Genomic DNA, 25,772 nt, shown 5'->3' on the forward strand with positions numbered 1-25,772 from the left:
GTTGCAGTAGGTTGGGATCGTTGTGGGGAGGCTGCTTGGGGCAGGAAGGAGAGCTGGTCCTCCAAAGCCAGATAGCCTCCAAAATTAGGCCCCAGGTTTTCCTTCCAGCCCTGAAGATTCCCCTGCTGAGGGTTCCCAGTCCTTACAGCCTTGTGTGCTCTTACAACCCCAGCTTGGCTGTGCCATTGATTGCAGTCTGTGCTCTTCTCGGGCCTGGGGAGCTGCAAACCAAAAACGTGACATCATTGCTTCTGGTTGCTCGCAGTGTTTGTGAAGAGCTTTCAGAGGAGTGCCCACGTGGCGCTCCTCTTATCAGGGCACCGAATGTCTCTGTGCTGTAGTCATCAGTGATTGCACCCATCGAGGGCAGGGCTGGGATCGGGCACAGCCCAGTGCTCCCATGGGCAGACCCAGCTCAGCACCTTCCTGCCATCGCCCTGCAGACCTCTGTGCACTTGGGAAGCGTCAGCTGTGGCACAACCCTGCAGGCAGGAGCTGCTGTGATTGGAAAGCAATTACAAACCAGATGTGCCCATCGGCCGCCCCTTTTTCCAATCCCTCGTTTCCTCTTTCAGAGTTGTTTTGCGTTTTTTTGCCCTTTAATTAAAACCCGTGATGCCTCTTCGTGTTGGAGAGCAGCCATAAATATGCTGAACAGGTCGCAATGGAAAGCTGTGCTCTGGGGTCAGGGCAGGGCTGGGTTTGGTGCCCATCTGCAGAGCAGCAATGGGAAAGTACAGAAAGATGGGAGGGCCAAAGCACATCGCATGGGGCTGGAATCCTTTCCTTGAACGTATTTGCTTTCTACTGAACTTCTAAAGTGTGAGGGGCGACCCTGAAGTGGTGGATGGCACCAAGGGGTTTCCAGTCAATGAAATGAACGCAGCCCTGGGGCTATGGCAGCTGATAACTCCATTGTTGTTTGCTCTTCCTGCTCGTTCTGCTGCACCTCTTAATTGGACACACACGTGTGGAAGCAGTTAACTTCAGTTCAGACAAGGGCCTGAGGGCAAATAGAAGCTATGCACCTTGGTAAGGGCAAATAGCTTGTTTGCCAGCCTGCGTTCTCCTGCTGCTCTCCGTGTGCTCACAGGGCGGCTCAGAGCAATGGGAGCTGCAAAGTGCTTCAATTTCCTTCATCTCCTTCTGCTGTTCTCACCATTAGCATTTAAAAACCAGACCCAGAGGGCGAACGGCCTTCAATCGATAATAAAAAACCCACGAGGTTACATTTCTAGGCTGGAAGCCGATGGTTTGGGATGGGTGTTCTTCTCTCTTCCATTTATTTGCGTTGTTTTTCCCCTCCTGATGCCACTGTAGGACATTTCCATGCTGAAGTCCCACTGTAACCAGGTGGGACAGGTCCCAAATTTTGCTCTATACAGTGGGAATCTGATCTGTGCGTGTGATTTTCATACTCTGCAGCCTGCAGGGATGGGAGGTGATTCTTTCCATGAGAAACCCTGCAAGCAAACCTGCACCCATGGGACAGGCAGCTCCAGCACCTGCAGTGAATCCAGGGCTGCAGTGGGCACTGGAAGGGAGCTCTGATACAGACTAAGGAGAGCAGAGGCTTTAGGATGTGTTTAATTCAGTGTAAGATGACCAAGACTCTCTCTGTGACCCCAGATTCTCTCTCTGCTCTTTTCCCTTCTCTCCCTATGTAAGCACTGCAGTCATTGGGAGCCCGTTGCCTCCCAGGTGAGAAACATCAATCAGGGTGATGAAAGCAGAGGAGCAGCTGCTTTGGGATGTGTATTAGGAGATGATGGATAACAGGAAGGATGGCTGCAGTGATCCGTGCTCTCCCCACTAAAGCAAAGTTCAAGGCTTCGTGATTAAAGGCTGCTCTTGCCTGCTTGATAATCAGGCTCAGGTTATACCCAGATACAGGGGAAATTTGTTTGGGGTAATGTACTGCTTCCATGAGACCACTTCTTGTTCGAGTGGCTGGTGTTGAGGTCAGTTGTTTCCTTCAATTAAAATAGGTGATGCTGCGTATTCCTCACCTGCCTCGCTATCTCTGCCTTTGGCATTATTACTGAATGCTGTTGGGTGGCCAACTATGGGCCTCCAACAGGTTGCAAGCAAGGACTTGGCTGCTAGAACTCCTGTGGGTTGTGCTGTTCAGCATCTGAGCAGCGTGCTTTGCTCTCCTGCTGTCGTTTTGTGCACGTGGCATGGAGAAGAGGACAAAATCAGCCCAATTATGGTGCATTATGGTGGCTCCATCAGTGGTTTAGCTCAGCAGATCTGAAGTGCCAGTGGGATTTTTACCTTCTGCCTGCACGATGTGTGCATGTCTTATTTTTTTTCTTTCCCCCCTCCCATCTAAGTGTGTGAAAATCTCCTAGGAAACGTAGCCCTAATGATCTGCCTTCTCCCCATGCTATGCTTCCTGCAAATGGAGCAGAAAGCTGCTCTCTAAATATGCTGCCTGCTTCTCCTAATGGAATGGCTGTGGGCAGAGGATGGAGCAGTGCTGATGGAGTTATGGCATTGGGGTGATGGCTTTGTTTGCTGGCTTCCTGCTGGAGGCCTCAGTTTTTGGGATGCACAGTTTGTTGCAGCGCTCTGAGCATTTCTATTCCTGCAGGATCTGGCAGGAGGCATGAAGAAAAAGCACAGCAGATGCTGAGAGATTATCACCCAGGGGAGCAGCCTTTCTGGAGGTGAATGGGGAGAATCAGCTTCACCCTTTGGCAATGGATGGGTTTGGGGTTATCACCCCAGGCTGTGGGCTCATCCCCCCAAGCTGTCTTCTCAACGCTGCTTTCCCCACACCACGACTTGTTTGGGTGCAGGCAGCAGCTGGCAAGGGCTGGCGCAGCACGACGAGCCTTTCCCTTTGTCCTTTGGTTGGGATGAAGCCAAGCTGACCCCGCTCCCCTTCTCTTGGGTCCTCCAGCAGATTGGAGCCCTGGGCAGGCAGTTAATGCTGCTTAATCCCCTTCCGACGTGGGATGTGTATGAGGGGAAGGTGACAAAGCACACGGCTGCACACAGTGTACTGACTGATGCTCAGGTCATTGTGGGTCTCTACCCGGAGTCCAACCTCTGATTCCTTTTTGGATCCTGAAGAATGGACAGAAATTGATATTTTTCAGCCTACAACGTTAGAAAATTGTCCGTCTGTTCCTGAAGAGCTTCTTGCAGCCCGGAGGAAACAGCATTTATAGGATGGTTCGTTGTGTTGGTGGTAGAAAAGCAGCTCCCTGGGTGATGGCTGCACAGTGAAATTGGGCACAGGGCAGCATGGGTTGGGGGTGAGCTGCTCCCTCCTTGGAAACTGATTGATAGAATCATAGAATGGCTTGGGTTGGACCTCAAGGATCAGGTATGAAGTGCCTGACGTGGTGCCTCTCAGTGCCTGATAAAGACAAACCAAGGTGAAAGCCATGCTGGGAGCATAACTCCTGCTTTTCAGGCAGAGCACAGACTGAAGGGATGGCCTGGTTTGTGCATCCCTAAGAACCCCATTTAACATCACAGACAATTACTTTGTCGCTGGCTCTTCCCTGCACCCACGGTTCTAATTGCCAAAGCATCTCCTAAAAGCTGTTTTCATATGCATTTGCACAACAGATTTTTGAAAGGCCATGAGGATGTACTTAAGGCTGCTGCAGATGAGAAATGTTGCCCCATGTTTCACAATAATGACATTTTGGGAGCTGCCAAACGCAGAGTTTTATCACTTCTCATACAAATGATCTGTGGACCCGTGTTGTTGGCTGTAATGGATTGCCACTTCATCATGCAAGCAAAGCACAGCCTGCACTCAGAGCCTGCTGGTGGGGAAACCACAGCCTGAAATCAATGCATTTTTTCAGGGGCCTCTGTGTTATCTTGCTGTCTCACTGAGCTGCTGTCGTCTGGAAAATGAACCACATTATCATGCAGGTCAGGCTGTGAAGGGTGATTTTTTTCCTTAAGGCTTCTGTATGAGTATGGCAATACGGATATTGCAGCAGAGACAGATTTCCATCTGTTCTGCCCCATCTCCAGTGCTGAGAGCAGGGAGTCGAGTGATGTGCTGGGGTGGGAGGGATGGATGTTTGTTTCTCATGCATTGGTGGTTTGAGGTTATACAAGACAGAACCAAGGTGCGCTCTGGCTGTGGACCTGGGCCTCTCAAAACTCTCCATTTGCTCACATCTCACTGATAGCCTTGAGATCATTATGGTTGGAAAAGACCTCTAAGATCACCCAGCCCAACAACCCACCTGCCACAGAGCCACGTCCATAAGAGAAGAGCAAAGGAAGGAATCCGAGCATCCTTAGCCTTGCCGTGGAGCAGAGATGCAGTGCTGTGGGAGTTTGAGGCTGAACCATGCAGGTCTGCAACCCACAGCACTGCTGGTTCCCTGCATGTCATTCGTAACCATTGGGTGCTTTGGGTTCCACGCCGAGGCTCAGCAATGTGCCTCACCTCACATGGAGGTGACAGCAAGCACAGCCTCGGTGAGGGGGTGGATTTACAGCTAAGTGCTGGATGCAGGCGAGATGCGAAAATCACTGCTCACCCCTTTGTGCTGAGCTGAGGTTGGAACCCTCACAGCCTGCGGTCTCTCGGGTAGCTTGATTTGATGGTGAGGCTGGAAAATAATTAAATGAATTTCTACCTCCCTGAAAACTAATTGGGAAAGGATTACTGGGAGGAAATTGGAGATGCTGAGGAAAGGTGCCTGTCCCTGATGTGACCCATTCCTGCTGCCTGGGCGGGCGCTCGGCCAGATGCTGCTTTCTCTCTTGGGTGATTTGTGCAGAACAGCGTGGCTCAGGGCTGACTCTGCTGCGCTCAGGATGGATGCTGTGCTGCCATCAGCACTGTTGAATCTGCCCCGCTTGAAAAACCCCATTTGGGATGCAGGGGAATGAAGCATTGCTTGGGAAGTTACAAAGGTCCCCAGAGCCCTGGGCAGCCCCATTCAGCTAATATCCCGACTTCTGACAGCCAATATCCACTGTCCTGCCCCACAACTAATTAATTTTATACATGAGTGGATTTAACACCATCATTTAGCTCCGTCTGCTAGAGGAGGCTTTGAAGTACAAACTGATTATGCAGGGAGCAAGCTGGGAGCTGGTTAATAAGCTCCAACAAAGTGTGTGCTGCTGGGAGGCCACGTTAGATGAAACGTAGAATTTTATTGTTGTTTTGTCTCAGACCACAGCTTGAAGACAAGGAGACTTTGTCACCAGAGAGAGAAACCCAGTGACAGCACTGGGTTTAAAGGTATTCATGTGCAGGGTCTGGCTCTGCTGCTCTGAGAGCTTCGTTCGTTCTTCACCTCATTTGCTGGGCTCTGCTTTGCTTCAGGCAGACTGTGTGTTAATGGAGGAGATCAAATCGAAGCAGCTGAACAACCCTGCTGGTTGGGTATCATTTCTTGGATGCTCCCCAATCCTGGTGCTCGTGTCTCCCTCTGCTAAAGGCATTCTCTCTGGGTGGGCTCTGCATAGCCACGTTCTTTCGTTTTGATCATCTTGAACAACAGGCAAGGAGGTTATTTCATTGATCACCTTCTTCTCATTCCCAGAGGTTTGCCAATGGGAAGCCAAGGTCCAGCCAACACATTCCCCAGGGATGATCCAGGTTTAGGCAGTAATGACAGAGCGATTAGGAAACCTTTCCTATGAGGCCATTAAACGGCTCTGTGTAGGACAGCACCCTGCAGCCTTCCTTTTCCTTCTGGTCCTTGCTACAGGCCGTTTGTTTCTTGCTTTTGTTGCCATTCTGCTTATCAGATCGGGCTCAAAGAGAGAACTCTGAATAGCTGACTGAGGGGCTGGAGCATCACCGAGGGCACAGCTGTCCTTTCCGGTGTGGCACTGTCCTCTAGTGGAAAAGGGGCTGCCTGGAGATGTTGGGCGAGTTTTTGAAGAGGCGCATCGCTGAGAGCATGCACGGCTACGAGCGTTCTGCACTGCAGCGAGCCGGCAGTGCTTGGAATCTACCTTGGCCGCCAGGAAGGTGAGAGAAAAAAGCCTCTTCAGCTTTCCTAACGCCGAGCAGCTTCACCCCTTCCGTGCCGAAACCGCGGGGCGTTTCCCGCCGCGCTGCGCTTCCGCGCTCCGCTAGGTGGCGCCATAGTGCCGGCTCCGGCGCGGCTCCGGGCGGCGCCCGGCGGAGGGGCGGCCGCTGCCCGGGGTGGGGGAGAGGAAAAGGGGGAGGAAGGGGGAGTGCAGCTTTCTGGAGGTGCTGTCAGCTTCAAGGGAGCCATGCTGCAGGTCGGGGGTCCGGCAGCGATGCGCTGCTGGGGGAGGCGTTGTGCGTTTGCGGTGCGATGGAGCCATGCGAGTGACAGCGCGCTGGGAGAGGAAGGGATGTGAAATGAGGCTGAAGCGGGCTGATCGCTTCGCTTCCCGGAGGGGAAAAGCCTTTCCAGCTCTGGTGCTGCCCCGGAGGTATCTCTGGTTTCCACCACAAGTGACAGAGGAATTACCCCTCGGTCTGCTGCTCTCTTGCTGACGTGGCCGAGTTTGGATGTCAGATGCTGGAAATCGTTTTTGCAGTCTCTGAAAGTGCTGGGCTGGAGGAGGGGGACTGAGCTGCACATTTCTGCCTTGAAAGCATTACAGCTCGGTGGGACAAGTTCAGGGCCTGTTGGTACTGCGCTTCACACTGCTGTGCCATTCGTTCCCATCTCCTGGCTTTGGTGTGAGGACTGTAGTTGCCAAAACGTGGCTCTGGTAGCCAAGGAGGCAGTGCCATGTCTGATGCTGGCAGTTACCAGCATGTGGCCAGACCATGTCTAAGATCTTATTTCAGAAGCTGTACATTGCTCGAGTCGCTTCGTGATGCTCGAGGAAAGGGAGGCTGCTGCTTCCTCTGCTGGGGCTGCATGTAAGGCTGGATCAGGGCAGATGCTGGCACTGTGCTCGCTCAGCTCCCTGACGTTCAGCTGCTCCCAGACTCTGCGGGTCAGTCAATGCATGACATGCCCAGCAAAGTATGTCTGTGCCACCAAAGGTCAGCAGTTCTGGATGAGGGAGGCTCGCCGCAGAGCTGCTGCCATTGCTTTTGCACTTGTTAATTCCTGGCCAAGTCCTTTAGGAATGAGACTGAGGTCTTTGCCCCAAAACGCCTGCCATGACATTCTTTTGGTTCCACATAAGCAGTTAAGAATTCTGGAGCTGGTTGGGAAATGTTCGCTGTTATTCAAAGGCTGATCTGGTTGTGACTGTTTTGTTTTTGCACATGAGAAATGTCTGCATCTTTCTCGTGTGTCTGACAGCAGAGTTACAGCAGAGAACGCTGATGCTCCAACCTCACTCGAGCTGCTTTTATTCCTACTTCGGTTCTATCTGTACAGTTCGTTTCCTGTTCAGAATAAGGCAATTATGTCTTGCATGCTTCAAGATGTGACACATATGAGGAGGGATATTTCTGGGGCTGACTGGGCACATGGTACAGACGCTGCCCTGATGTCTGCATTAACCACACCTGCACAATGGCAGATTGATTTCTGTCTTTTCACCTCCCTTTGAAGCTCCTGATACGGCCTTGGGCTCCTGGAGGGCATGACAATGAGGAATAGGAACATAAGGAACGTTTCTTTTGAGCTTAATAGCAGCATTTCTTACCCCTGCTGCATGCCTCGGGAGTGACTCCAGGCTTAGCCCCACGTCTTGCAAAACCCATTTGGCATTCTTAGGAGAGCTGATGTTTTTGGCGAGTTGGAGCTTCTGATAAATGTTGTTGGCACATCTGATTTATTGTCTGCCTCTGTTCCCAAGGAGACCACATATGTAGCAGTCTGAGATAAGCAGCTTATAACCCAAAGGTGGCTGCCTTAAAATATCAGCGTCCCTTCCTCTGTTTCTATTGATAGTGAGCTCTTGTTTTTTCCCTGCTATCTTTATTTCACTCTGTTATCAGAGAATTAAATGCTCAGCTCTGTGCGGAGGAACCTCTCTGTCTTTAGATTTGGCTGAAGTTCCACATGGATTTTCTGTTATCGCTCTGAATGTGGATCCATTGAAAATAATGGATGGGCATTGAGTATAGTGGGCTGGTGGTGGTTTGTGCCAACATCCAGAGCTGGCAGCCTCTGCTCACCATGGAACGAGCACAGGGGGCGTTTGTGAGCCCACCTGCAGGAATAAAGGCAGCTGCCTCCTGAGCTGGCCAAGGCAAAGGGCCACATCTGAGCTGGAGGGACCGGGGTTCTGTATCCATCCGTGGTTCCAATGTGCTTCCTCGCTCTGCTGTGTTGGATGGAGGGATGCTTCCCCTCGCCTCTACTGAGCAGAGCTGTGACCCAGGATCCAAGCAGAGAACGGCCATCTTACGGCATCCTCTGTGAGTTCCCAGCTCTGCTCCCTCCTTGCAGCTGAGTCAGCAAACAGAAGATGAGTTTCCTGATTTTCATTATTGCTCCTATTGCCTCATCACCAGCGACTATGAAAAAGCAACCAAATAAAATCTAAAACCTCAGGGAATGGGGAACGTAAAGCTTTAGAAACACATCACTGGGTCTGAGCTACAGCCTGTGTTGGTGTTGAGCTTCTGCTCTTCCCAGCGCCTCTTTGCTGCCTCTTTGTCCCCAGGCTGTTTGCAATCCGAGTTTGGTTTCAAGGAGCAGATGAGGACAGTGTGAGAATTTGTGAGGGAGAGGTGAAGGAAATGACAAAGAGGGAAAGAATTCATTTCTAGCAGAGAGATTTTCAGGCCGTAATTAACGTGGGTTCTCCATGCATGTATGTGCACGCACACAGCCAAGCAGAGCTGTCTTTGATCTCCCCAAGGCTTGGGAGAGCAGAGGCTGTGAAATCAAACTTATTAGGGCCAGAGCATGGGGATAACTGCAGTGCTTTCCTTGGGGTGTTGGAAAACAGCAGGTTTGGGTTCACCCAGCTCTTCTTGTAGCCTACAGAGCACAGGAAGAGATGCAGTGGAGCTAAATACAGCAGTGAGAGGGGAAGTGATGCTGCATCTGTCAGGTCTGGCAAAGTGCACTGCAATTAATTAACCTCCAAATTAACTGTGCCCAGGTTTACACCCCCCCTCAACCCCCCTGGCAGGAGCTGGAAGGGCTGAAGTGATGCAGGATGAGTGGGGGGTTGTTATCAACGTGCCTGATGCTTTCATTGGGCCCTGTGATTTTTGTGGTTGGCTTACAGCAAATGGCTGCTCCATGAGCATCACCACTGGGATGGCACAAAGGGAGGAAGCCACTCCAATTCAGGTGGCAGCACTGGTGTGTTCACAGCAAAGCCACGTGGGCATCTAATTCAGGATAGGAATATAGGATTAAAGGCTTCTTACAGCGGTCAGAACCAGATGCTTCAAGTAATGGTTGATTTTTTATTACGCAGAAAATGTCTGGAATTAAAAAATGGGCACGTTTTGCTCAATAAATAATTCCTGACACCTTGTGGATGTTGCCTTCTGGTTCCAGGTGAGGGGAAAACGTGGATGGCTGTGAATTTTCATTTCTGAGCTATAAAATCATGTGGATTTTTTGGTAGAATTCACTTCCAGTCTGTGTTCCAACCAAAATCTACAAGAGCAGAGCGACGTTATGGAAAGTCGTGTGCTGAACCTTTGCACAAGAGAGGATTGCTTCATTTTTTTCCCCAAATATTTTTGGCATTTATTAATATCTGAGCCGATGCTCTGGGCGCTCTGTTAGCTTTCACAACAGCCCCTCAGATGTGACCCTGCGCCATTCCATCTGCCTTTAAGCAAACTGTTCTCGTGTTTTGTGAGATTGGGTTGGCTTCCTTCACCACGCTGTTGGGAACCTATTGCAGTCTTGGTATTCTGGTGCCCTAAAACCTATTTCTTTCTCTGTATCCACTTGCACAGTGATGAACCAAAGAGAGCGAGTGAATCGGCCAGAGGAATGGCTCTGAAATGGATTTTCTCTTTAGTTTGGCCTTTTGTATGAAATCAGCTGTGCCCAAAGGACACAAGACCTATTTTTCCCTTTTTGGTTTGATGTCACGCCTGTATTTCTGGCATTGCCTCCTCATCTAGCAGAAATATCTGCTCACACCAATCTCTGCTTGCTTTGATGTGCAGGTGGGAGTGCATGAGAGTGCTGTGGTGCAAAGTTCCCTCGTGTGCCATTACCTGGATGCATCAAACTGTCAGCATTCCGATGACACCAGAACCGAAGCACTGGGGATTGCGTTTGCCTGACATCTGACCAGCTTTGTTCCTTGTCGTTGTTTTTTCCCCACTCAACGCTGTCCAAAATCTGAGCCTTGCTTTCTAATGAGAAATCAATAGGGTGCAGGCTCACTTTGTTAAGCTTGTGTCACACGTGCACGATGACAAGGCTCTGCAGACAGCAAAGCAGCTGAAGCGTCCCTCTGGCTGTTAAATGCCTGGAAAATGCTGGTGGTTTTTTAAAGCATAGCATAGTTGATGTTTCCCAATGAGAGGGAATTTTGGGTGGTGCATCATCAGCTTGGAGGTGATTTCACAGGAGATGCTGGAGGCATCCTGCTTTTCTCTTTTGTCATTGCATGGTGCATAACTTGGAGAGCACGTCTCTTAGTTCTGTGTATTCTGAAGCCGTGCAGGTTTGGAAGAACCTGTTTTCCATGCAGGCTTTTGATGCCTGTTTGGCTAAAGGGAAGGTTTGCTTTGTGTGATAGAGCAAGAGGAAAACCTAATAGTGCAGCAGAACTGTGGGAATGTTGGCATAGAGAGAGCTTCTTGCTTGAAGTATGGGATGACTGTACGTGTGCTGGGAGAGCTGAATCTGTTCATAGAATTGCAGATGCAGCTTGGAATAGGAAGAAGTGATCCACAGCTGCAGGAGAGGCCCAGCTCAGCTCTCTGCTGCAGCATCAGAGCTTGGAGACTCCTCCAGTTCTGCCTTTAGCTCTGCTGGAGCCAGTTGTGCTGTTCCCTTACCATCCCTTGGCTGTTCTGTTTACAGTGTAAGTTCTTGGTGCCTATGAGTTGCTGTGCTTGTGCAGATTCTTGCACAATAAGCACCCATAGCAGTTGTACTCTACGAGCCTGCAGACACTCCCTTAATCCAAATAATAGTATACAAAGGCTGTTTACTTGGGATGTGTGCTGTTCCTTGGGGTATGCTTTCAGAAACCACACAGACGTAATAAACTGCGACAATACCCTCTCAAGACAAAGTAATCAGATGATTTATAATGAGCGACCATTTTACCTGACTTAAAAAGTCATGCTAGCTCTTGGATGGCAGAGAGAAGAGCAGAGGTGGCTCAGCCATTCCTGCCTCCTATCAAACCCTGTGGATGCAGGTCTCAGCCCCAGGAGAGGTGACCCATCTTCGTCTGGTTTGAAGCGGATGAACTGCATTCCAGGCTACGGAGTGAGTGCCTCTCATGTGGAACCTCCCTCAATAATCAACATATTGGTTTGTGCTGATAGAGATCACGTACTGAATTTCATTACAGGATGATGCTTACCGTGGTCTTTGCAGCATGCTGTCGTCTCCTTGGCAGCTGCTTTGCATCTTGGAGTTGGCCGCAGTTCAGTGCTAAAGGAACTCTTTACTCTTTGTCATTGGAAAGCACTTTGGGGTGAATGGTGTTACATAAATGTGAGATTATGATTAGGCATTAATCTGTACTGGAATAATGAAGAATATTTAAATGTGCTTCTTCATCTAGCAATCTTCACTTAATAGGAAGAGGAATCGATCAGTTTATCACTGTCTTGCTATGACATTCTCCTGCCCCTCCAGCTAGAACAGCAAACTGCAAATTGCAGGAAAGGCTTTGACCACGGATGGCAGCGTGATTGAGCAGAGCCCTGTGATCCACACTGAAGCTGCTTCTCCTCGGTGGCTTTGGGAATTCTGCTTTCCAGTGTTTTCATCCAAACAAGTCTGCTACCCTGAGCCCACGAGGCAGTGTTACACAGCCTCAGGGAGCTGCTGGGGGGATTCTGGCATGTGACAGATGAGTGGCCTGTGGCAGAGGTCAGGCTGTGGGCATTGATTTCAGCTAAGTGGTCAGTGGCAGGAGGCTGTGTAAGGCTGGTAGCGCTGGCTAAAGTCTAAAATTGCCTGTTTAATCTCTACTGAATAAAACCAGATCTGATTAGAGACGCTAATGTTAATGGGGAGAAAAAGGCCTTAGGATGCTGTTCTTGTTTTCCAGCTTGGTGCTCTGCTTTAGGACTGCATTGGCTGCTCAGTACAGGTCATTTGAACTTGCACTGTAAAATCCTCAGCACAGACAACAGCCACACATCTTGTGTGCATCTGACTGATCCCTGCTGTTCCTGCTCCATTCATTCTGGAAGTTATCTGTCATGTTCACTGTGTGTGTGCCACGTCCTTGCCCAGCCTCACCTTCCAAGGGATTCATGAGATTGCAGGGCTGTGCTACAACGTGTGAATCTTTATGTTAGAGTACAGAGGAACCCAAAACACAAGTGGTGAAACTAACAGGAGATGTTAGTTACTGAATTTCAGCAAAGCCCTGGGAAGTGAAAGCACATCAGAGGGTTTCTAGAAGCACTGATCTAACTGTGCATCAGCTGCTTTATGTTAGATGTATCTGTCAACCTGGAAGGGAACTCCAAGTGAGTCTTGGAACCTTAACCCAAAACATCAGGGCCCCAGAAAGAGGCAGTACCAGCTTTACCACAAACTGCTTAGTCAGCTCTATTTTAATTTTAGAGAGAAAACAGCTTGAGATAGGGCCAGTCAGTTTGGTAACATTCCTGACAGCTGGAGCAATAGATGATGTTTGTTTACTTCTCATATACTACATGCAATTTATTATTTTTTTTAAGGATAAAGATAGAACTTACTGAAGAGTTGGCTCATGTTTCATTTCGAGCTGATGCCTGGTTGAGATGAACCAGCTCCAACAGGCCTGGGTAATTATAGTAGTTCATAGTAGAACTTCCAGTTCTGTGTGTGTGAGCAGATAAGAGAGCAAAAGCAGAATCAGTGACTTGCTGTGAAGTCCTCTACTGCTCTATGGGTAAAGAGGGAGAGCAGCTCTACAGTCACCTCTGCCACCAACACAGAACTGACTCCTAATTGTGCAGATGAGTTTTTGGGAAGGCTGAAAGTGGCAGATGGGGAGCTCACAACAAAGCAGAATTACATTATGGGGTCTTTTATGAACTATCTGTTATTTTGAACTGTTGTTTTCATCACCTAATTGATGCTGCTGCTCATCGTTGCAGCCTGTGGAATACACGATCCAAGCAATTTATTCCATGAGCAAACACAGGAAATCCACATGAGGCATACAGATATACATAGGCACACAAATATATACACATCAATACACATTTACACAGCACAGAATTAATTCCATTAATTAATTAAGGAATACATCTAATGCAGTAAAGACATGAGACACATCAGATCTGCCTTCATTGTACCTCTTCAAAGCATCGTGAGAGGTTTTGGAATGATTTATTCAGCATCAATCAGAGTTTAAAGATGTAACCAGGTCTCTTACATGACTGCAACTTGAATTTTCCAAACATAATCCTTCAGGTAATTAGCTGAAGGGGACAGTGGTTAGTTAATAAATAAAGTACTATGGCTATCGACTCACATAATGAACTTTAAATCCATTATTTCTTAGGGGAATGAACGTGTCTGTACACTTCAGGATGTAAAGCTTGAATATTTAACTTGACTCAATTCTGTTTTAGAGAAATGCCTAACACAAAACGAAGAAAAAACAGCACAGAGTTGGATGGATTTCAATGTTAACCTTAATCAAAGTTCTGCTGTAGTCCCAAAGTTCCATTAGACAGCAACAAATGTCAGTCTTTAGGTTTACTTGGTATGTGTACGGGGGAAAGAAACTGAAAATTCTGAACTGAATTCCTGCAGAAACACGATCCTAAAAGCACTGAAAGATGAAGGCTGGCAAACTCAGTAAGACAGCTCCCCAGTCCTTGTTCAGGAGCTTTCTTACATGCATCAGATGTCAAGGGAACAAGCTGCTAAAAGGAAGAGAGACAGATCATAGAGCCAAAGCTACGGCACTTGAAGACATTTGTTCAGCTGCTCTTGAATGCTCAGAAGCTCTGGGCACTGGGTGGCCTTGTGGCTGCACAGCAAAGCTCCTTCAGACCACTATCCATCAACCAAGCCTTTTTCAAGACTTTTAAGCTGTATTTCCAGTAAGTGAAAGACCTCTCTGCTAATACTGCTTTAGAAAAGAAGAAAAATACTGTTAAGAACAGATCTTAATTGAGGAGATTGAAGTGTAAAAGGAAAACAGACCAGGACCTCAGTGTAAATGCACCTGCTGTCTGCATGTCCAGGTATTGCAGAGGCAGATCTCATCAAGCCATGCCTTTGGTCAGAATAATGCACACACATCAGGCAGGGGGAAGAGTTGAAGGAAGGCTGCAGTAAAAGATGACAACTTCCTTTTTTAGGGTCGCTCTCCAGATTTCCTCGCTTCCTCTGTTGTTGAAGCTGTGATGGGTCAGCGGGAAGAAGAGTCCAAAACAAACAGCAGTGCAGCATATTGAGGAGAAATGCTGTGGTGTCTCTTAGCGAATTGTCATCTGATAAACTCCTCCTCAGAGATGCACGCGTCTTCATCTGTGTTTTCCTCCAAATCTGGCAGGTTGCCCCATAGCAACACGTTCACACCTGGCGGAAAGAAGGTGAGACAGGCGAGGAAGAAAGCAGAAAAGGTATTTTTGGATTGTGACCTTCGTTTCCAGGTTGCTCTAGTGTCTCTTTTCAGAGGAAATAACTACTCTGATTGCTGCAAAACCTGGTCAATCACATTCATGTTAAATACACCAAGACTATTTCCTACTTTGCTTCCAAAGCGATCTTAAGTGTTGTTTACAGCACCGCTCACAGAATTAAGTCCCTGCATCCTGATGTGCTTGTGTACAACTGATTCACGTGGTTATTGACAGTCCCCTCGTGGCTGATTTACTTCTAAACGTGATTTGAAGCACGGGGTAACACTGAAAGCTTTAGACAACAAGTTTCTCTCGTGTGCAAGGCAGAGAAATGATCTGTCAGAATGCTACGCACCCCTGAGGACTTGAGACAAATTATGCCAGACACTTGGCATCCAAACAAGATCCAGCTGAATGAAGCAGTGAGCTGCAATTCCAACTTGAGCTAATGGGGACTCAGTTATATAGGGTCAGAGTGACAACACGACTCACCCAAAAAAAGAGTGCCCACCAGACAGCTGCCTGATAGCACAGTAAAGCCATACATACTGTTGTAAATAGCAGCCAGTGGCCACATTGCTTCCACTGGTTGTAACATTGCCTCAGAAAATCCTGACTTCTGTCCTTAAGAGCAGTAGGTGAAGTTTTCTGATGAAGCTAATCTCTGCTAGAAATACTAACTTACCCAATAACTACCACTACCTCCTCCATAGTAGCTTGCTAGATTAGCAGTACTGTAACACTTGCTGCATGCCTCCATATGTTACATGTTCTCCATATGCTGTAACTACACTGAGGTGTCTCATTAGAAAGTGGATTTGGAATTGAGGATTTCAGGGAAGAGAAGGAAACATGTTCCTTACCAGAAGAGTCCAGTCTGTTGATGCCAAAGACTGCTTGGCTATAGAACATCCAGAAGTGACCATTATTACAGGACAGCAGGCAAGGTTTGCAGGGAGAAATCACATGATAACCAACGGTGTTACCACTGGAAAGACAAGTGAAATAGTGAGCAACACAAATGCCTGATGGAAAGGTAATTTTTTTAATTTATCTGACTCAAATTAAGGTTCTATAGCCAGGGTACAAGACAGCTATGTGATGCTTCTCTTGTGATAAAGTTAAGGGAATGCAATTAAGCAAGCATCAAAAATATTTAGAGAACATCTGTCAGAAGTTATGGAATATCAGGGTTTTAGATCTTTGGCACAGAGAACCATTTAGTAACATAAATTGTGTAATCCAGAGCAGTAATCTGGAGCAGTTTGCATACCAATGGCACTGTATCACTAATTGTAGCATATTGTTTGTTTGGTTTTTTTTCTGCAGGCCAGTGATTCCATTGGAATCAAATCCACCGTGTGCATACAGTCCCTCTGAAGAGAAACACAGTGTATGAGAGAGTATCAGGAGTAGGAGGAGTACTGAGACTGAGAACACAGATGCCTTATCTGGTTGGAACTTAATGATAGGTTTTCTACTTTCTCAGTCATGTACTCCAGTGAGATATTTCTGTCATAAGAAGACTAAATTTTACCATAACTCACTCCTACCCTTTAAATCAGAACAAGGTAAAAGTCACAGCTCTGAAGCAGAGAGGATTCTCTCAACTCTGCAAGGAATGTGTTGGGGTTGTTTTTAATCTTAAATATCATGCATTAGTAAAGAGGATAAAAGAACTCCAAGAACTTTAGTGACAGCATCTTCCATCTGCTAGCAACAACTAGATCTGCCAAGAGGATGTTCTATTAATTAGAATGAATAACTACTTCTTACTGCGGCCTTATTCACACAATTATCTCAGTGTTGAAGCAGACATTTAATCAAGCAGGTGGCAAGCAAGCCTTCCCATACACTCAGACTACTGACAAGGTTGTCACATTTCCACTTGGGACTTGCACAGAAATAGACTGGCAGCCAAGCCCAGAAACAGTGGGCTGAGTTTCTATCAGGCAGCATTAAATCTGAAATGGAGCATGCAATCTGTTCCAAAACTGAAAGCTGAAGGAACTGCAGCAGTCTGCAGTGAGAAGGCCGAGCAGCGCTGCATGCATGGTGGGTGGGTGGGTGCTGCTGCCACTGAACGGCATCCTTACCACTTCAAACACGCGATGTTCTTCAGTTTGCACTTGCAGATCTCAGTGAAATAGCAGCTGCCGATGAAGTCAATGGTGCTGGGTGGGAAGAATGGAAAAGTTTAGCTATGGCTCTGCTTCCAGCAGGAAGGATTCAATACTACATTGATGTGAAAACACTAAAGACACAAAAGTGTCACTCTTGTGTGCTGCTTCATTCATTTAAAGCTCTTCAAAGAGGAAACTGTGTCCAATCACAGAATGGCCTGGGTTGCAAAGGAGCACAATGCTCATCTGGTTCCAACCCCCTGCTGTGTGCAGGTCACCAACCAGCAGCCCAGGCTGCCCAGAGCCACATGCAGCCTGGCCTTGAATGCCTGCAGGGATGGGGCATCCACAGCCTCCTTGGGCAACCTGTGCCAGTGCCTCACCACCCTCTGGGTGAAAAACTTCCTCCTAATATTCAACCTAAACCCCCCTTGTCTCAATTTAAAGCCATTCCCCTGTCACACTGGGGCGATGCTCCCAAGGGAACAAGAAGACCCACATGATGTGTCCCATTAAGGACCCCTTCTGGAGAGCCCAGAAATTTCTCCCACAGCGCAGCAGCCTTGCCAAAGCAGGCCTTGGATCCCTTCTCTCCTTTTGAACCCCTACTTTCCTATCAGCGCCTCGCTCTTCGATCTTATTTCCTCAGCGTTCAAATGTTATTATGGAAAAGCAGCACAGCCAGCTGGGAGCCCGGCTGTTCCAGGAATTGGGCAGAGCAGGTCGGTTGTATCTGAGGTTGGTTTGCAGGTTCTCAGAGTGCAGTTTGTGTTCTGGAGGAGCTCCCTGCTCTGTGTGCGGTTCGAGGCCCGGCCCGGCGCTCCTGAGGCGGCTCTTACCCCGAAGGCGGGATGTCGGTGGAGTAAAGGTCGATGTCGGTGTCGGCCAGCAGCACGGCTTTCATCCCCCGCGAGCTGAGCACCTGCTGGCAGAAGCGGCAGCACAGCACAGTCACGCTCCGGTCCGCGAATGTGCAGCCATCGCCCGACATCGCGAGCGGCCGCCGCTCCGCTCCGAGCCGCCAACGGCCACGCTTCTTCCTGTCAGTTTGAATTCCCAGCCTCGATCACCTATTGGTCGTAGCGGGCCACGCCCCCGTATTCTGATTGGTGAAGAGTAGGGGCGTGGCGCTTTCTTTCTTGCACGCCGTTGGAGGAGTTGGGTGGCACCACCCCTACCGCCCGGACATTGGCGGAGGTGCACGCCCCGCTTCGCTCCCATTGGTTCGCCCGGGAAACTCTTTGCATACCGTGCCCCGCCGCTCCGCAGTCCTCGGGGCGGAGGCCACAGCGCTGCGCTTAGCCCCGCCCACTGGTCCGCGGGGGGGCGGAGCCACGAGAGCCAAGCGGTGGGCTCTCCCGATTGGCTGTCACTCCCGCTTATCTCCCCCCATCTCTCTCCGTCTATTGGCCGCACAGCGTGGCGGGGGCGGGCTCGGCTGCGGGCTGCCGTGGGTGAGCGGGTGGCGGGCGGGCGGCAGCGGCCGGAGGACGCCGGGCTGCGGGAGGCGGCTCCGCAGTGCCCAGGTAACCGTCCCGCCCGGCCGCGGGGCACCCATACAGCGGGGAACAGCCGCCGGGCCCCCCCTCAGCCCCTTCCCTTTTAGATTTTCCCCTTTGGTGGCGGCCCCCGAGGCGGGGCGTGGGGCACGGGAGCCCCGCTGTGTGTTCTGTGTGTGTGTGTGTGTATGTGTGTTCCCCCCCGGGGATCCGCCGCCGTTTCCTTCCCCGCCGCCCTCATTGTTCTGCGGGGCGGGATGCGGATCCGCTGTGTTTATTCTCTCCTTCCTCCCGCGGGGTTAGGGTAAAAAAAAATAAAAAATAAAAAAAAAAAGGGGGGGGGGGGGCGAGAAAGAAACCCAACCGGAGCCGAACCGCGCCGTGCCCGGCTGCCATCCGCGGGGTGCCGCCCCTCCCCGCCCCTCACCTGCCCGCCCTAAAGCTCCGCTCCCGCTCTGCAGGCACACAGTGACGGAGCCGCGCCGCCGGACGGATCGGAATCGCCGCCCTCCAGCCTCCCCCCCCCCCCCCACCCCTCTTTTTACACCGCCCCCCAGCCATGCGCTGTGCCAGGACGGCCCCCGGGCTGCGCCGCTGTCGGGAGGCGCCGCGCTGATGCTGAGCCGCCGCCGCCGCGCTGCCCCCCGCGCTGCCCCACGCCCAATCTCCATGGACTGATTTTTTTTCTCAATTACTATTTTTCCTTCCCCCCCTTCCCCCTCCCCCCTTTTTTTCCTTCCCTCCCCCCCCTTTTTTTTTTCCCCCCTCTTCCCCCCCCCTTTTTTTTTTTTTTTTTTTTTTTTTTTTTTTTTTTTTTTCGGGGCGTTGAGGGCGAATCGCGTTTGTAGGTTGTGGATCCGCTTGGAGGTTAAGCTTGAAAACATGACGTCGCCAGCAAAATTCAAAAAGGATAAGGAGATCATCGCTGAATATGACACTCAGGTGAAAGGTAGGGACTGCTTCGTTCCCCTCTGTCTGCTCGTTGCAGCTCTGCCTCGCGATTGTGGGAGTTTGCAGTGGATGTTGGGTGGGGAAGGGGAAATGCTTTGCAGATTGCCTGGAATCTGCAGGGCTCGCTCGTAATGCAATGCTGGGTCGGCTTTGCAGTGCTTTTTCTCGTCCTCCATAGGGTGAGTTCCTCCCGTGCTGTTGCTATTTTAAGGTGTCTCGGCTTTCGTAGCGAACACAACGGATCTTGGAGTTGGGAGAGATCCGTGTTGTTCTGTCTGCTGTTCTGAGCCCAGGCTTTGCGTTTGAAACACGAGAGCCACTTAATTGCTTTTTAATCCTCCCATCGCAGGAATCTTTGCAGAATCTGTGCGGTGTCAGAAGAGCCTCTTTCGGCCGGCGGTAACTGGGACTTTGCCGAGGGTCCCTGCAAGGCAGTTTGTGCTGGAAAGTTCCATTTATTCGGGCTTTTGCTCTTGCTCAGCCCCTAACGTTGCTGCCTGCTCTCCTCCCTGTGCTCTTGAGTGCAACGCCTCAAGGTTGCAGTGTGTGCATGCACAAGCAGACAGTTGCATGCGGACAGAGCTGAAGAAAGCTGATGCTCCAATGTTACTCCAATATCATTGCAGGGAAGGTAATAAAGCAGCAGAGGCATATTTGCAATGATTGTGCAAATCTTGTGCGGAATTCAGCTGGCTGGGCTTCAGGCCATCGTGTGCCAAAGGGGGAAAGGAGGAGAGGGGGAAAAAAAAAAGAAGAAAGATGGTGAAATGTCAGCTTAGCTTCTTGTTTTTGCAAAGTTTTCAATAGAACGCTTATTAAAAGCCATCATGATTGCTCGTGCTTGGCTTGATGTATGGCTGTGAGGGCGTTAGGAGGGTTAGTGATTTATCTAATTGGTTAAAACTTGCTTGGTATGCTTGTAGCCTGCAAGAAGGATGGCCTTCGGGCAGGGCTGACGGAGCGAAATCAATGGGAGTTATACAAAAATATGTGATTTAAATTTGAAGAGGAAACCTGGATTAAAAGTGACAATTAAAATATCACTCTGCAATTACACACTGAGCTGTTTCTTCCTGCTGGGGGGGTGTGTGCTGGTTGTGGGTCATTGGGATAGCTTTGTGTGTCCCATCCTGACCCCAGTGCTGTGCACCTAGAAGAAATTTGGATGCCTTTGTTTTAGGAAACATGCACAACTGAGCAAATGTAGGGCTGGGTAAGAGCTTATTTTGATTGGCTTTCTTTTAGAATTGGATTCTTGAAGATAGGAATGGAGAAGAATGGGTTTCTTTTTTACTCATTGAGTTTCTGTTCCTGTTTTCTCATCGCCGTTGGTGGAAATGGGAATTGGAGATTGTGGCAGTTGGCAAATGCAGTATTTGGGATTAAACTAAATAAATACTGACTGCAACATGTCGAAGGGACACAGTGACCAGCGGGGCTTTAGCATCAGTAGGGCTCATCCCATCTCTTTGCAGAACCACACAGAATGGCCCGGCTTGGAAGGGACTTCAAGGATCACAAAGCTCCAACCCTTCTATCACAGGCAGGACCACCAACCTCCCCATTTAATGCCAGTCCAGGCTGCCCAGGGCCCCATCCAACCTGACCTTGAGCACCTCTATGGACAGGGCATCCACAGCCTCCCTGGGCAGCTGTTCCAGCACCTCCCCACTCTCACAGTAAAGAAGTCTCCTCATGTGTTGGAAAAGCAAAACCATCGTTCCCTTTTCCAAAAAAGAGACCAACAGGATGAGCAGAGCTGGGAGGAGCCCCTCTGCCTGCAGAGACCATTGGTGTCACAGCTTGGGTCAGCTCCTCCTGTGTGCTCCAGCTGCATCCCTATCCTCTGGGCAGCTCTGGGCTCCCATCTCCTCATGGTGGAGCTTGCCTTACATCTCAGATGCTTTGGTTTCAGGTCAGATAGCAATCTGGCAGCATCAGAGTGGAAAGACCTCTTCAACTTGTAGTGCAGGAGGCCGCTGGGCTCTGCTGCAGTGGGAGCATAAATGGTGTTAAGAAACACTCGTGTGGTGCTGCCCAGTCATTAAGCATCCATCACAATGTTGGTGTCCTGATGGTGTTTGTACACAGGAACAGCATGGAAGTGGTGCTAATTGGGATGATGGGATGTTCAACATCTTCTGTGACAATGGTGGGAATGAGGCAAGTTGGGTGCTGGTGTGCTGAGCAGCATTGGCTGCTCCTCTTCTCATCAGAGGGGAAATTCTGGGATGTTCTGTGCTGGCATTTAGCACTCTGTGCTGGGCTCTGTGTTGGAGCTGTGTTTAGAGGCTCCATTTAAAAGCATTTACCCACTAGCGTAGTCAAGCGCTTTAAATTATTACTGATAGAATGATGGAGCTTTGTTTAAAAATTTAATAGTCTTAAGTTAATCAACGACTACTTACAGGATGATATTGGTTTATGGCTAATAGATCATTTACACAACGCTTTCTGGTTTTCTGTTGCTAAATTAACTTGGTAATTTTTTTCTTTTTCTGGTAATAAGTTTATGGGGGGGGGATGGGATGCTGATGGGAGGGGAGGGGAGATGGGATGGGATGCTGATGGGAGGGGAGGGGTGGCATTCTGACCAGGGGAAGGTGGGGACAGACAGGATGCTGATGGAGGAGACTTTGCTCTCCCTTGCTGTTGTCCTACAGGTATGGTCTTCTTCCAACAACCAGCTCTTTGCTTTTTGGAATGAGATTCTTCCAGTGGTTTCTGCGTGCAGCTAGTGACATTAGGTTGAGATGAGCTTTTGGAGATGGGAAAGATTTACCTCTTCCATATGCAGTGACTAGGGGACAAGGAAGGTGTGATGTCTTTGTGGGTACCAGCACAGCATCCATGTGCTAACCAGGTCTGAACCCACAGCCCACCACCTGAGTTCCCTCCAGCCTCAGATATGTGATGCTCTCCAATGCTCCCATCTGTGAGCTCAGTGACAGATCTCTGCCTTGCAGATCTATTGCACTGAAGTGTTGGTGGGCACAGCCTGCAGCGTGGGGCTGTGCTGCCCAGTGCCCACGTGCTGCTGTGGGTGAGCGTGGCTGTGCTCCTTGTGGAAGCTCACTGAAATCACTGCTTTGAGGGGGGGAAAAAGCTATGAAATGGCCGTGTCACACGGCAGGAATTCTCTTGACAAGATGACATGGGGTCAGCAGGAGAGGGAAGCGTGGCTTTGATACGTCCCTGTACCGTGTGCTCGCTGAGATTGTGAGTTCTGTGAAGCTGGGAAGTGAGATTCTGCCGTCTCCATATGGAGCCTTTGATATCTCCAGCTCATCCCCTTGTCTGGATTGTCTCTCCTGATTCCTTTCTGCAAGTTGTGGTAAAGCAGGGATAATGGCTTTGTGCTGCGGTTCTGTGCGATTTGGATTCCGCCCGACCGAGGGCTGTCAGACTGATTTTTGGTGTCGTGTATTAAATTGGAGAGTATGTTTGCTGAGGAAAGAATAGCCAGTGATTTATCTCTTAATTCTTCATTTCTTTCTCCTCGCGTCCCGTGGGAGCATTATATTTAATTAGTTTGTATAAAGCTCCAGTAAATAGCTTCATGGTTCGGGCTATAGAAATTTAATGCTGATTTCTTCTTTTTTTTTTTTTGGTTTTTTTTTTTTAAATGCATTGAGAGCTCATGAGCTGCTCCTGTCCTTCAGCAGACGCTGACAAAGGCAACTCACAGCACCTGCACTTCTCACAGCAGTCCTGGGGAACAGCAAGGCTTCATTTTGGTGGGGGGGAGGGAGGGATCTGCTCAGTGCATCCCAGCTGGGAGAAGAGGGAGAGGAGGAGCTCCCCAGGTGCTGCTGTGATGTCTGAACGTTTCTTTTAATCACCCCCAAAATTGCTGATCCGTTTCAGGTTGGTTCTATTTTTTATTTTATTTTTTTTTTGGCTCTTGTGTATTTGATCATAGGAAGGAAGGCTTGGTTTGGAAGGGATGCAGCACCCTGCAGCAGGCAGGGCTGCCAACCACTGCGTCAGGCGCTAGATCAGGTGAGCTTCGATTCCTCAGGCAAGCAAAAAAGCAACAAAACTAATCAAGCTGTTCCCCTCCAAGTTCCCACTCTGCCCAGGAACTTGTGGGAGCTCCACTGTGCAGAACTGCTGGTGATCTTTTGTCCTGAGCACTGCCTGTAAATGGAAGCCACATCTTCTAGCCACCAACACAATGCCAGGCAGTGCTTTGTCCTGGGGAGCTCCAATGGGCACAGCTGTGTTCCTCTCTATGGGAGAGCTGTGGGGTCACACCGTTGTAAGCAGGGCTGGGTGATGTGCTGCTTTGAAGCAAGGAAGCCAGGATTTCTCTCTGCTGCTGAAAGTTCTCATTTGTTCTCGCTCTCTGTGCAATAGGATGGAGCCATTTGCAGAGCTGTCTTTTGATTTCTGGCTAAATGAGTTCAAATTGCTGACTTGGTGCAAGCTGTGCACCTGGAGATGGAGGCTGGTGCTCCATGGGTGCAGTCTGTGAGCTCACACAGCATTGCTCTGCTCACAGACTCAGTGCTGCACACACGTGCCTTTCCCAACATGTGCCCTGGTGTGGTTCAGTGGAATATTTTTAAATTTGGAGCTTGTATACATTGGATTACCATGTGCATTTAGAATGTCAGACTACCTTTTAAGGGGTTTTTGCAGTTAATCACTGCTCTGTGTGTGTAAGTGATTCCAGTTGTGTGCAACAATGACTTGCTCCAAACTCTGGCTATGGAACTGCTTGGGGATCGTCTGTTTCTTTGCAGTTCCTGATAGTGCTAATCCCAGGGTGCTGGGCTGCCAGGAGGGGGAAGGGGCTGCTGGGCTGTGGGTTTGATGTCGCAGCAATAGTTTGTTCTTCTTTTGTCTTACACACAGCTCCTACTAATGGATTATTAACGAGGCAACAAAGAGGTGAAAGAATGTTAATTCTTCCTGCTTGCTTCTTGATTTCTCAAATTCCTGGTTGGGTCTCTGTTGCAAATCCAAGTGCAAGGTGGGAGAATGGCGCTGACCCCCAGCACTGAGGTGTTGCAGTTCCTTCCAAAAGCAGAAGGAGTTGTCAGAGCAACTTCAGGACGGGATCCTATTTAGAATTCACTGGTAGCATTCATTCTTCTCCCATACTTCCAAGTGGAAGAGCCCCTCTCTATTTCTCTTAACTCTGAATGGTTCATTCTGAGGTAAGGGTATGCATAGGAGTCTTTTCCTTTTAGTTGAAACTCTTTTCTGTTTCTTAATGTGCAATAGTTCAGCCTTGTTCTGGAATTGACTGAGAAGAACTTATTTGCCTGACCAGCTTTCAGTTGTCTTTACAAAGAGTGGAAAGCCCAAACCTTGGAGATGGAAAGTATGTTTGAACACGTGTTCTTCTGAGCAGCTTTCGTTACGCCGTGCCCAGTTTACATGCACTACTTATTACCTCATGTCGTTCATTTTTTTTGTATGACTTTTGCAGATTTTATGCTTTCTTGAGAATTTTTGTGCTTTGGCAACACTGTGGGTGTCCTCTGTCTGAGCAGAATCATAGAATGGCCTGGGTTGGAAAGGGCCACAATGAAAATCTCATTTCAACCCCCTGCTGTGTGCAGGTCACCAACCAGCAGCCCAGGCTGCCCAGAGCCACATCCAGCCTGGCCTTGAATGCCTGCAGGGATGGAGCATCCACAGCCTCCTTGGGCAACCTGTGCCAGTGTTGGGAATACTGTCAATGGTTTACTGGGGATGGAGGGGATGATTTGCTTTGCCAACAGCAAACAACAAGCATGCGAGAAGATGGAAGAAAGGGTGTTGACTTTGCAGTAACTCCATAGTTAAGAGTCCATTTTGCATTTCTTCTTCCTTTCTCCTCTTCTTCCAGAGCAGCAAGGTTACAGGAGGCAGAACAGAGCCTTGTTTTGGAGAAATCTCTGCATAGTGATCAGCAGAACTCTAGAATTGAGTGTAAAAGCCCATGAACATGCGTGTGGAATGACTGTCAGGGAGGCTGAGCTGATGTGTTTTCCCAAGTAGATGCTGCAGATGGATTTGAGCCATGTTAAATGTTATTTCTTGCCATCAAAATAACTACTGGTGTGAAACTCTAGAGCTCCTGACCCGGTCATTTTCCTTTCAGTTGGTTCCGTGAGAGTTAATCATTACTGCTTGGAAGAAAGCCGGAGGGGTTGGGAATGGACAAATAAATAAATAAAGCACTTCCTTTGCAGTTCTGGATGTGAAAGGAGTCACCAAATGCTCACAGGGTTCTCCCCTAGCTTTGAAAAAGCCTTTTTTTTTTTCCTCTCTTTTTTTTCCCCCTCAAACATTTTCCCTCCAGGTGTTGGCCTGAATGCGGTGCCCAAATTCCAAGCTCTGGGTGCTGTCAGCGAGCCACAAAACAACTTTTACACACGTTTATTTCTGTGCTACAAGCTGAACCAGGCTGGGAGCCGACTTATCTGGAGGCCCAGAAGCAGCTCCTGGCTTTTTGGCTCTTGAGAAGGAGCCAAATAAACAGATTAACTATAAATCGAGAGCGGATTTCTTTTTTTCCTTCAGTGGAGAAGTGGTGCGGCAGGGTAATTTGCTCAGCCCCGCTCATTTGGAGGC

The 25,772-nt window shown here is 49.1% G+C and overlaps 2 protein-coding genes across 6 annotated transcripts in view; one reads left to right on the forward strand and one right to left on the reverse strand.

The window, feature by feature from the left end:
- Window positions 1–13,189: 13,189 nt before the first annotated feature.
- Window positions 13,190–17,789, reverse strand: FAM72A (family with sequence similarity 72 member A). The gene is made up of 4 exons (XM_048926139.1): window positions 17,592–17,789; window positions 16,726–16,803; window positions 15,493–15,617; window positions 13,190–14,585 (listed from the first exon to the last, which is right to left on the reverse strand). Exons 1-4 carry the CDS (start codon window positions 17,741–17,743, stop codon window positions 14,494–14,496), a joined length of 447 nt encoding a protein of 148 aa, XP_048782096.1. The 5' UTR covers window positions 17,744–17,789; the 3' UTR covers window positions 13,190–14,493.
- A 411-nt stretch (window positions 17,790–18,200) lies between these two features.
- SRGAP2 (SLIT-ROBO Rho GTPase activating protein 2) overlaps window positions 18,201–25,772 on the forward strand; it is an 82,706-nt gene continuing 75,134 nt past the window's right edge. For 4 of the 5 annotated variants that reach the window (XM_048926093.1, XM_048926095.1, XM_048926100.1 and 1 more), the window contains exon 1: window positions 19,069–19,200. In XM_048926093.1, the coding sequence (XP_048782050.1) occupies window positions 19,134–19,200 (67 nt within the window). In that variant the 5' untranslated portion in view covers window positions 19,069–19,133. Of the gene's footprint in view, window positions 18,279–19,068; window positions 19,201–25,772 lie in introns of those variants that run through there. The other variant, XM_048926094.1, reaches the window with a different exon arrangement.

Source organism: Lagopus muta, chromosome 24 (genome assembly GCF_023343835.1).
Source record: "Lagopus muta isolate bLagMut1 chromosome 24, bLagMut1 primary, whole genome shotgun sequence".
Lineage (NCBI taxonomy): Eukaryota > Metazoa > Chordata > Aves > Galliformes > Phasianidae > Lagopus > Lagopus muta.